General features: G+C 45.8%; 1 protein-coding gene across 1 annotated transcript; it reads left to right on the top strand.

The window, feature by feature from the left end:
* Positions 1–465: 465 nt before the first annotated feature.
* LOC119514769 (keratin, type I cuticular Ha8-like) lies at positions 466–3,577 on the top strand. The gene is given in 8 exon segments (XM_037810502.1): positions 466–960; positions 1,156–1,238; positions 1,989–2,145; positions 2,491–2,652; positions 2,740–2,865; positions 3,361–3,436; positions 3,439–3,543; positions 3,546–3,577. Coding segments are annotated over 8 exon segments (1,236 nt in total).
* The last annotated feature ends 6,727 nt before the right edge of the window (positions 3,578–10,304 follow it).

Here is a 10,304-nt window from a genome sequence, read left to right as displayed (position 1 = left end):
TCTTCTCTGGTTGAGTCTTACCCCAGGTGAGTGCCACTGCAGTTATAGGGGTTAATCCTTTCTGCTATGCCTATGACCAACAGCAACATTCATGCCCTCAGTGTGGGAACATCAATAAAGAGGCCACTACTTGGTCAAGCATAAGCATCTAATGGCTAAAAAGACTTTTGTTCCATGAAAGGTAAACTTCGCACTTCCCACCAAAAGCCAACCTAATATCAAAGAGCAGAGAGGCACCGCAAATTCATCAAAATTCTTTAATGAGGTGAGGAACTCTTGATGATAAACTCAGTAACAGCAAGAGGATGCTTGTACAATAACACTTAAAGTAGTGAGGTCAAAGCATTGAGCCAACACCCATCTGGGATGAGATATAAAAGGGCTGGGAGGGCAGGAGGTTTCAGACTCAGTGGCTTGGCCTTCCCAGCTGATCTGAAACTCCTGTGCAGCCCCAGCCCCTACACCATGACTTCCACCTACGTCAGCTCATCCCACTCTCTGTGCAGCACCAAGGTTCCTGGAGCATCCAATATCCCCATCTCTTCCATCAATGTTAGAGGCCGTCCGGGGACACAGGCCAAGGGTGCCTCCCTGTGCTTCTCGGCAAACTTGGCACATGCCAACTGAGTTGGTTTGGGGTCAACCTCTCTGGGCCGACCCAGCCTCTGTCTGTTCCCCAGCTGCCACACTGCTTGCCCCTTGCCAGGGACACGCCACATTCTGGGCAGCAACGGAAGCTGCATGACCTATGGCGAAGGCACCCTGAACAGCCATGAGAAGGAGACCATGAAGTTCCTGAACGACCGCCTGGCCAACTACGTGGAGAAGGTGTGGCAGCTGGAGTGGGAGAACGCGGAGCTGGAGACCAAGATCTGGGAGTGGAGCAAGTGTGAGGAGAAGTCCAATGTGTGCCCAGACTACCAGTCCTACTTCTGGACCATTGAGGAGCTCCAGCAGAAGGTGAGGTCTGGAATATCCTGGGATGTGCTGGGTCTGAGGAAGGCAGAAGGGCATGGCAGGGAAAAATCCTGCTTACACTCCAAAAGCTTTTGGGTTCTTGGATTCTCTTGACACATGAATGTAGTCACCATCTATAGAGCTTGAGCCCAGAGTATGATGTTTTGGTATATGAACTCTCTTCTTGGTTTTTCTCAGGTCCTGTGCAGCAAGGCTGAGAATGCCAGGCTGATCATGCAAGTTGACAGTGCCAAGCTGGCTGCTGATGGCTTTCAAATCAAGTAAGTCAGGGCGGAAGAGGACCCAGAGAGACTCCTTCCTCCAATGCCTAAAGAGAAGGAGTGAATTACTGTCCTGTTCTGCCCTCCTAAATCCCCCATTTAAATTTGTTCTAGAACTAAATCTCATAGAAGGCAAAATATAAAAAACATCATTAAACCAACCATGTATAGTATGGTGTTGAGTCCTCCTTTGTTTACTTCCCTAAATGGAAGATAGGCAGCCTGTCTCATTAGCCAGGAACAACATAAGGTAATTTGAAGAGTGAACTGAGCTGAGGACAGCCACTGAATTTGATGTGTAAGTCAGGAAACCTGCTTTACAGACCAGGCAGTGTCCAGATTTCCCTAAGGAGTCCCCATATATCCGCATTTCCACGAACCAAAGGAGAGATGCAGTAGCCCAAAGCAGAGGATCAGGGAGCAAATGCAAGATGAGACCCCAGCTGTTGCTTATCCTAGTTAGCTGATAGCTCATGTAATGGTGTCATGATCTCTGATTGAGAACCTAAGACATACGATCTTAGGCAAGTCAATTAGTTAACCATTGTGAACCTCAGTTGCCCCATGTGCAATGGTAAATATGATAATTGTGAGTACTTCATCAGACCATGCACTCATTGAGATAAGCGGCTGTGGGCAGAGCACAGAAAACAAATGAGGATCCAAGGTGGTGGAGGAGGTGGAAACCAGGGCCAGCTGAGGGGGCTCTTGATGACATTCTTGTTGATTCTGTGTCTCTCATGATGGAAGGCTTGAGAATGAGCACGCCCTGAGCCAGCTAGTGGAGGCAGACATGTGTGGGATGCACAAACTCCTGGACGACCTGAGCCTGGCCAAGGCTGGCCTGGAGGTCCAGGTGGAGTCCCCGAAGGAGGAGCAGCTCTGCCTCAAGAGCAACCACGAGCAGGTCTGGTCCTGTGAGCTTGAGACTCATGTGGGACGGTGTTGGGTGGAAAAGGGAGCCCCCATAGACCCAGCCCTGTGGCTCTTAGATTAGAACCTAGGCCCAGTTGGCGTCAGGAGAAAAGGCTGGTCTGGGTGTGAAGGTTGAGACTGGCTCTGTGGAATGTGGCAAGAGTGGGAGCTGCTTCTGTCCAAAGACTTGTGAATTTAGATCTCTAAATGGGCTCTTGCCATTGGGCCCTGGGTGAGGTCTTTCCATTAGTGGGGTGTCAGGGAAGGGATCCTAGGCCTTTCTCCTCTGTCCAAGGGCCTTTTCTCACTGTGGGGGTTGGTCTCTCTGTCCCTGCAGGAAGTCAGCATTCTGAAGTGCCAGCTGGGGGATAAGCTCCGGATTGAGCTGGACACTGAGCCCGCTGTGGACCTGAGCAAGGTGCTGGGGGAGATGCAGTGCCAGTACGAGGCCATGATAGAGACCAACTGCCAGGACGTGGAGCAGTGGTTCCAAGCTCAGGTGAGGATGGTGCCTCAGGGCAGGGGCCTCCCGGCTTCCATCTGGGCCAGGGAGGTGGTCATGTCTTTACATGCACTTGTGTTTCAGTCCGAAGGCATCGGCCTGCAGGCCATGTCCTGCTCTGAGGAGCTGCAGTGCTGCCAGTCGGAGATCCTGGAGCTGAGATATACAGTGAACGCCCTGGAGGTTGAGCACCAAGCCCCGCACAAGTTGGTATGCATCTCCCCACCTGTCGACATCCTCTCTTCTCCCCCACCCCCACCCCACTGCCAGTGCCATAGGCCATCACTGGGAAGTCTCCCTTGTCAGGTCCTTTAACAGTGACTCAGTGCTCAGTATCTGGGTCCCTCTCTGCCTGATGGAGATGCCTTGTGATCAAGTTCCCTTGACCCAGAGAAAACAGTTCCTACTGAAAGCCAGCCTCACTTCCTTTAGAACAACCTGTTGAAGCTCAAGAACTCGATCAACAAGGCATTACTGGGTATCCACTTTTTTGTCAGATATTGGGGATATGGGGATGAACATGACAGTTCCTGCCGTTAGATTTTTTTGTGAAAACTCATGGTTTTATTGATGGTGATTCATCTAGAGCTCCGGGGATGTCTAGAGCTTTTTGGACATTGTCCTGTGCCTGCTGAGTTTGACCATGATTTTCATTGCTGAATTTGTGGGCACCTGGGTCTCTTACCCCATCATTTCCCATTCCAGAAAGACTGTCTGCAGAGCTCCTTGTGTGAATCTGAGGCCTGCTTTGGCACCGAGCTGGCCCAGATGCAGGGCCTGATCAAAATGTGGAGGAGCAGCTGTTGGAGATCTGGGCTGACCTGGAGTGGCAGAACCAGGAGTACCAAGTGCTGCTGGACATCAGGGCCTGGCTGGAGGCTGAGATTGCCAATACCGGAACCTTCTGGGCAGCAAGTACTGAAAGTATGTGTCATCTAGGCAATTCTTGGCCAGACTTCTACCCAATTCTCATGAGATCCTCAGGGTAACAGAAGTGCCAGTTCTTCTAAGAAGAAGGCTCTCTGTAAGCTCCTGTTCAGTGACCCATTCCTCAACTTTGACCTTGCACTCTGCAGATGACGAGTGTGAGGGGAATCATTGTCCATTTAGAGGAGGCTATCATTTGCCAGGTTTCCACTGGGGATCGTTGGTGTAACCAGTGACGGAAGAGAGCAGAAATGTGACTGTTCTTCAAATATGAGAGTTGACTATAGATTCAGCAAGTTTTTGGACTTGCTTGTCCTTCCTTAAATACTTCCTATAAATTTCTATCCTTTGGGATGGATTCTGACTCTCATCTAGAAAACTCCAATTGTGGAAGGTATTTTAGAGTCATGGATTCTAACCCTAAGAGTAGGGGTTAATGACTGAGGGCTTCAGTTGGGTTCATGTCCTACTGTTGCTGAAGTGGGGAGCTCTTCCTCAAGCTCCATACATATCATTAAGACCTCCGTTCATTCCCACCCGTAACTTTGCTCTCCTTTTCTACCTCTCTGCAGACTCGCCTGCTCCACCACTGCCTCCTGTGTGCCTCCCACCTGTGCCCCTCATCCCTAGTGGGCCTGGTTCAGCCTGTGGAGTCAGCACCTGGAGCTGGTTCTGAATGCCCGTGGGCCAGCAGGGGTGGTTAAGGCTCAGGAACACCCAAAATGAAATGCTTGTCACACATTTAGAAAATCTGGCTTCTAACTATTGCTGACTTTCTGTAGGCCAAGGTCTGTCCAAGGCTACAAGATACCAGGAAAAGTGGAATTTTGATTGGGATCCTTTCTTCCTAGCTCCTGGTTTTCCCCAGATAAGATCATTAGTGGCTGGATCCCAATCACCAGTGGTGGCTCAGAATATCTATATGGAGAGACCTAGGGATGGGAATCAGGTTGAAGAAATATCTTGGGGTAAGGATGGGACATGACTTAAAGGTGCATTTGCACTCCAAGAACAGCAATTTTAACATGAACGTTTTCTAGTCTGTGACCAGAGTAGAGGTACAAACTTCACTGCCTGGGAGTCCCCCAAATTTACCAGGTTGTTTCTAACATCGCTAGGCCTGGATTATGTTCCAGGGAGTGAGTAATGGAATTAGAATCTGCATATCTGACCATTTCCCCTCCTTCTTTTCTCCTTTCCTCCCGCCTCCCTGCCTCAGAAGTTGGTTCTGTTTCCTCTCTATGTTACGTGGGAGCCCCCTTTTTTTCAAATTCTGAATTATCTTTACTTTATCTTTGACAAAGGGGGCTAGGCTTGCCTCTTGACATGTAAAGGGAATTTTCAGATTAAGAAATCTCTCTTCTCTGTTTACAAATCCTGATTCTCAAGACTATTGTCTGACTATGACTCCCCTTCCCATCTAATTTTACAGTAAAGTTTGAAATGACTTCATTTTTTCAGGTACATTCCCCTGAAGTACTGAAATCCATTTATTCATTGAGTAGAGAGCTGCCGAGCATGATGTTTAAGGGTAATGAGAAAAGATCAGTACAATATTTTCAAAATGTTTGCACATGCTTATCTGGCCCAGAAGGCTATCCTTACACCTTTTCTCTTCCTTCTCCCCCCTCCTCACCTGATCCAGCCACATCAGCCTCTCTGTTCCTTGGATGTAGCAGGAGACCTGTCCCTGTCCTTCCTGCCTGGGACACTTGTCCACCCTCCTTGTTTTCAGGTCTCAGCTGAAATGTCATCTGCTCTGAGAGCTCCTCCCGGACCATTAATCTAAAGGACTCACAACCCTGCCACTCTCTGTCCTGTTTGTTTTCATCATAGGATCTCTCAAAAGCTAAAATTGCTTATTTATCCATTATTTTCCCAATTAAAATGCTTGCTCAAGATAAAAGACATTTTCTGTTTTGTTCCCTGGTGCTTTCCCAGAGCATTGCCCTCTGCCTGGCACAGTGTAAAGGCTTAATAAATATCTGTTGAAAGACTGAATGCTTCTAGTCCTGACTTTATGTCCGATTTATCTCCAGAGCTTTAGAATCATCACTCAACAAGTCTAAGGCTCAATGTTTATCTGCTGTAAAATGAGATAATGTTATCTTTCCTATTTACATCCCAGCTCTGTCCAGCTTCTGAGATGAAATGAGGACACTCTGAGGAGAAAGCACTGTGCAACCTAACCCAGAGCCAGTGTTACCAAGTGGTTAGGATGTGGCTGCTGAGCCAGACTGGCCTGGTTCAAAGCCTACCTATGGTCCCCAACTTTTTCCTGTAGGGAGGTAAAATTAAGATCCTCTAGTAGCTAAATTCAACCAGAAACAAAATGGTACACTTAATAATTTGATTTTCAGTCTTTGCATTAACTGAAAGAATGAGAAAATTTGCTTTGAGGGAACGAGCTGTCTTAGCTTGGGTCCCCTTACATCGAGTCCATCCAAGGAGAGGGAGCCCAATGTCGTGGGTGGTCTTGTTTCCTTTCCTCCCCTTTGGGTTCACCAGGGCTAACATGATGGGAGAACACACCTCAGTCCTCTGAGGAGCTCAGGAATTCTAAGGGCCACTACTATTCCTGTAGAATTTCCATGTGGAGTCTCAGAGGGAATGCAGAATACGCTCATTTGTGGACCTGAATTCCAAATGTGGTTACCAGCTGGTTGGAAAAAAAGCTCATATTGGCTTTGCTGCTTGTTACCACTTGTCACTCAAAAAGAGAAAAAGCAACACGGGGAAATGGTGAAGTGACATTGACCACCACTGTTAGAGAAAAGGCTGGCATGCTTTACGTCAGCTTTGCCTTCATGGGGAAGGCACTGCCTGGTTGCATTTGGGGTCTTGAACTTTTAGTGCTGAAGGTGGGCCCTTATAGAAGAACCTCTAGTGACAGCAAGTCACCAATTTGTCTGAAGTTGATTGTACTGCTTGTGTTAGTGGGTGGCAACTTGAGACTTTCTGGAAAAGGCTTGGTTTTTCCCATGATCTGAGTTTGGCAGGCTCCCTCAGCAGGGACAACTTTTTCTGAGAAGAGAATTAAATGAATATGGGACCAGTGGTATCAGTGCCCACCTTCAGGAAAGATCAGTCTCCTGCTTGGGTCCTGCTTCGGTCTCCTGAGCCTGTGCCTGGTGAATTTCCTTCCTCTAGTACTATGAACGGCAATATCCACATCACACTGAGTTTGCTTTTGTTCTATCTCTCTTTGATTTTTAAAGCACACATTTGAATCTAACTGCACAGTTTTTTCAAATGAAGTTTTGTAAAGCAGCGGGTTCCTCCTGTCTGGTGTTAAACGTTGCTTCTTCCCTCTGAGAACAGAGGCTCTCTAGCATTCTTGTAGGGCAAGTATTATACCTGCTTTTAAAGGATAAGGCCATTGAAGCTCACAGGGGCTGACAAACTTGATGTAGGTTATGCATTTTGCAAGAAGGAAGCCTGCATTTGGACAGAGATTGCTCTGGCTGCAAGCAACTCTCATTGTATCACACTATGGGAATATTTCTTCTCTGTTCCTTTGAGTGACTCTGAGCTGCCTTTTAAAGGGCAACTCCACAGTGTGAACCTTGGGTGTCCCTGTTTCTCACATTGAAGGCAACTGACAGTGTGACTTTGGAAAGGGACTGGACCTTGATTTATTCAGCACAAACCTCATAGCTATCATGAAAGTGAAAAGACAACCTACTCAAAGGGAGAAAATATTTGGAAACCCGTATCAGATAAAGGTTTAATATCCAGAATATATAAAGAAATCCTGCAACTCAACAATGAAAAGACAAACAACCCAGTTAAAAAATGGGCAAAAGACTTGAGTAGACATTTCTCCAAAGAGGATATATAAGTGGATAAAAGGCAAATGAAAAGATGCTTAACATCAACAGCTATTAGGGAAACGCAAATCAAAACTGCAGTGAGATACCATTTCACACCCACGTTCTAGGCTACTATAAAAAACAGAAAATTTGTTGGGGAGGATGTGGAGAATAGGAACACTCATTCATTGCTGGTGGGAATGTAAAATGGTGCAGCCAATGTGGAAGAGTTTGGCAGTTCCTTAGAAAGCTAAGTGTAGAATTACCATATGACCCGGCAATCCCAGTACAAGGTATATACCCCGAAGAATTGAAAGCAGGGATTCGAACAGATGTTTGCAAACCAGTATTCATAGCAGTATTACTCACAATTGCCAAAAGATGGAAGCAACCTAAATGTCCATCAACATGAATGGCTAAACAAAATGTGGTATATACATACAATGGAATATTAGTTAGCATTAAAGAGGAATGGTGTTCTGATTCTTGCAACAACATGGATGAACCTTGTGCCAGACACAAAAGGACAAATATTGTATGATCTCACTGACATGGAATAATTAGAATAAACAAACTCATGGAGTCATCAGAATCTAGAATATAGGCTACCAGGGGCTGGGTTAGGAGGAGGGAATGGGGAGTTAATGCTTAAATTGTACAGAATTTCTGTTGGGGTTGATTGTAAAGTTTTGGTAGTGGATGGTGCTGCTGGCAGCACACCATTGTGAATGCAATAAACAAAACTGAATTACATATGTAAATGTGGTTAAAAGGGGAAATTTTAGGTTGTATACATATAACTAGAATAAAAATTAAAGGAGAAGATATAGGATTGCACAACACAATGAACCCTATTGCAAATGATGGACTATAATTAATAGTACAATTATAAATATGTTCTTTCATGAGTTATAATGAATTATAATGTACCTCACTAATGTAAGGTGTTAATAATAGGTTGGTGTATGGGAATGCTATTTTATGTATTTTATGCATGATATTTCCATAAACCTACAACTTCTCTAACAAAAAATATTAATTAAAAAAAGAAAAAACTAGCTAAAATATTATACAAGTTAAACATGCATATTGTAAAAATTTAAAACAGAACAACAGGCTATACCATGCAAATAGTCCTCCTGCACAAGCTGGTTTCTACACGTACACTAGGGAGGTAGGTAATATTTTGATGTGTTAATGGAGGATTTTCACCATATTTCCTTGTATTCTGGGGCCCTGCTAGTAGTTGAAGACCAAGTGGCATTCAGTGATTCTGGCAGAGCAGAAGGCAGAGAAAAGGGTTTTCAGTTTCAAAAGCCCAAGCCCTGAGTGGACAAGATCACAGACTTAGATGAAAAAGGGCAAATATCCTGCCCTCTGATGTAGATGAAGGCACCTTGGCATCAGGAGGTGAAGAGGAGGGGAAGTAAGGAGAATTTAGGTGCTGGTGGGTCCCCGAGAAGGGAACCTCTGCTTGTCCTGCCTGGTCTCCCAGGCCGAGGTGCAGAGCGAAGGGCAGGAGGATTCTAGAAAGCCCATGTAGGTCTGGGGGTGCGAGAGCAGAGGCCATCCCTTCTTTTTCCCAGGTGGAGCCTGGAGAGGCCCCAAAACCCCAGAGGAGAAATGGTGCATGTCGTGCCTGGGCAGAAGGGTCCGAGAAACCTTTACAGAGAGTCCTGAGGCCCAGGGTGGCACAAAAGCAAAAAAAAAATGATCCCATGCAACAGAGAATGACAAGGATGTAACAAAGGATAAATCTCAGCAGTCCCGAGAACCGTAGGGGCCTATGTAGGAGAATGAGGAGGAACTGGCGACACCTGGGTGTGCTGATGTCTGAGAACCAGGCAGGAGAATCCACAGTTCTCACTGGCCACAGTATGGGAGGATTACAACACCAAGAACAAATCTCGTGGGAAAAAGGCCTCTGGAATGGGGGAAACTCCTTGGAAAGGTGGTCCTCAAAATGCTGAGATTAATGTTCTACCCCTTGGTCTAATTGGGGATTGAAATTAAAATTGTAATTTTGTTCAATAAAAAGAAAATAAAGTTACATATTTTTCACACCAGAATTTATGACCTGAGATTCATTCTTGCCATAAATATGCCTACTTATATTTATAAATATTTACTTTTATTTTATAATACTATAGATACAAGTCCCTTTCATAAATATAGCAAGTAGCTTACTGGACAGAAAAAGCCTTGCAGAAGCTCAGAGAAAAAAAGATGGAGAAACCAGCAGCTGAAGCAATGAAACCTGAGAGAGAAGGACCCTAGCAGATGCTAGCTGTGTGACAGAGGAGTCCAGAAGGCATGTGATGACGCCTTGACTTGGACATTCTCATGCTTCAGAACTGTAAACTCGAGCCCCTTGGGGTGAAGAAAAATGGAAGAACAGGATTTGGATACTCCTGAGTGCCCGGTTGGAATATACTGGATTCCACCATAACCCAACACCAACTTCTTCTCGAAGCCCATTGCTCCTCATGGTAAATCTTCAGGTACAGCTCGAGAATGAAAGCAGCGTGTCAGCATCTCCTCAGATAATCTTTTGGAATCAAACTGGGGCAGAAAGTTCTTACAGATAAAAGGAATAAGAGAAGAGGAAACCGAGTTCTTACAGACAATGCATCGGGTTGGTGGACGCCACTATGGAAAAAGTGCTAGTGTCTCCATAAGAAGAGGAAGAGGAAGAGGAAGTGGAGGAGGAGGAAGGAAGAAGAGGAAGTAGAGGAAGAAGAAGAAGAAGAGGAAGAAGAGGAGTAAGAGGAAGAGGAAGTGGAGAAAGAGGAAGAGGAAGAGGAAGAAGGGCAGTCCTGTGAGCAGAACCCAGGCCTTAATCTATGAATTTCCCTCTTGTTGGTCCGGTTTAAGTGACTAGACATGTTCAGAGCCTTCCCCCTAAAATGT

Source organism: Choloepus didactylus, chromosome 18, assembly GCF_015220235.1.
Source record: "Choloepus didactylus isolate mChoDid1 chromosome 18, mChoDid1.pri, whole genome shotgun sequence".
Taxonomy (NCBI): domain Eukaryota; kingdom Metazoa; phylum Chordata; class Mammalia; order Pilosa; family Megalonychidae; genus Choloepus; species Choloepus didactylus.
This window is presented reverse-complemented; position numbering and strand designations above follow the sequence as displayed.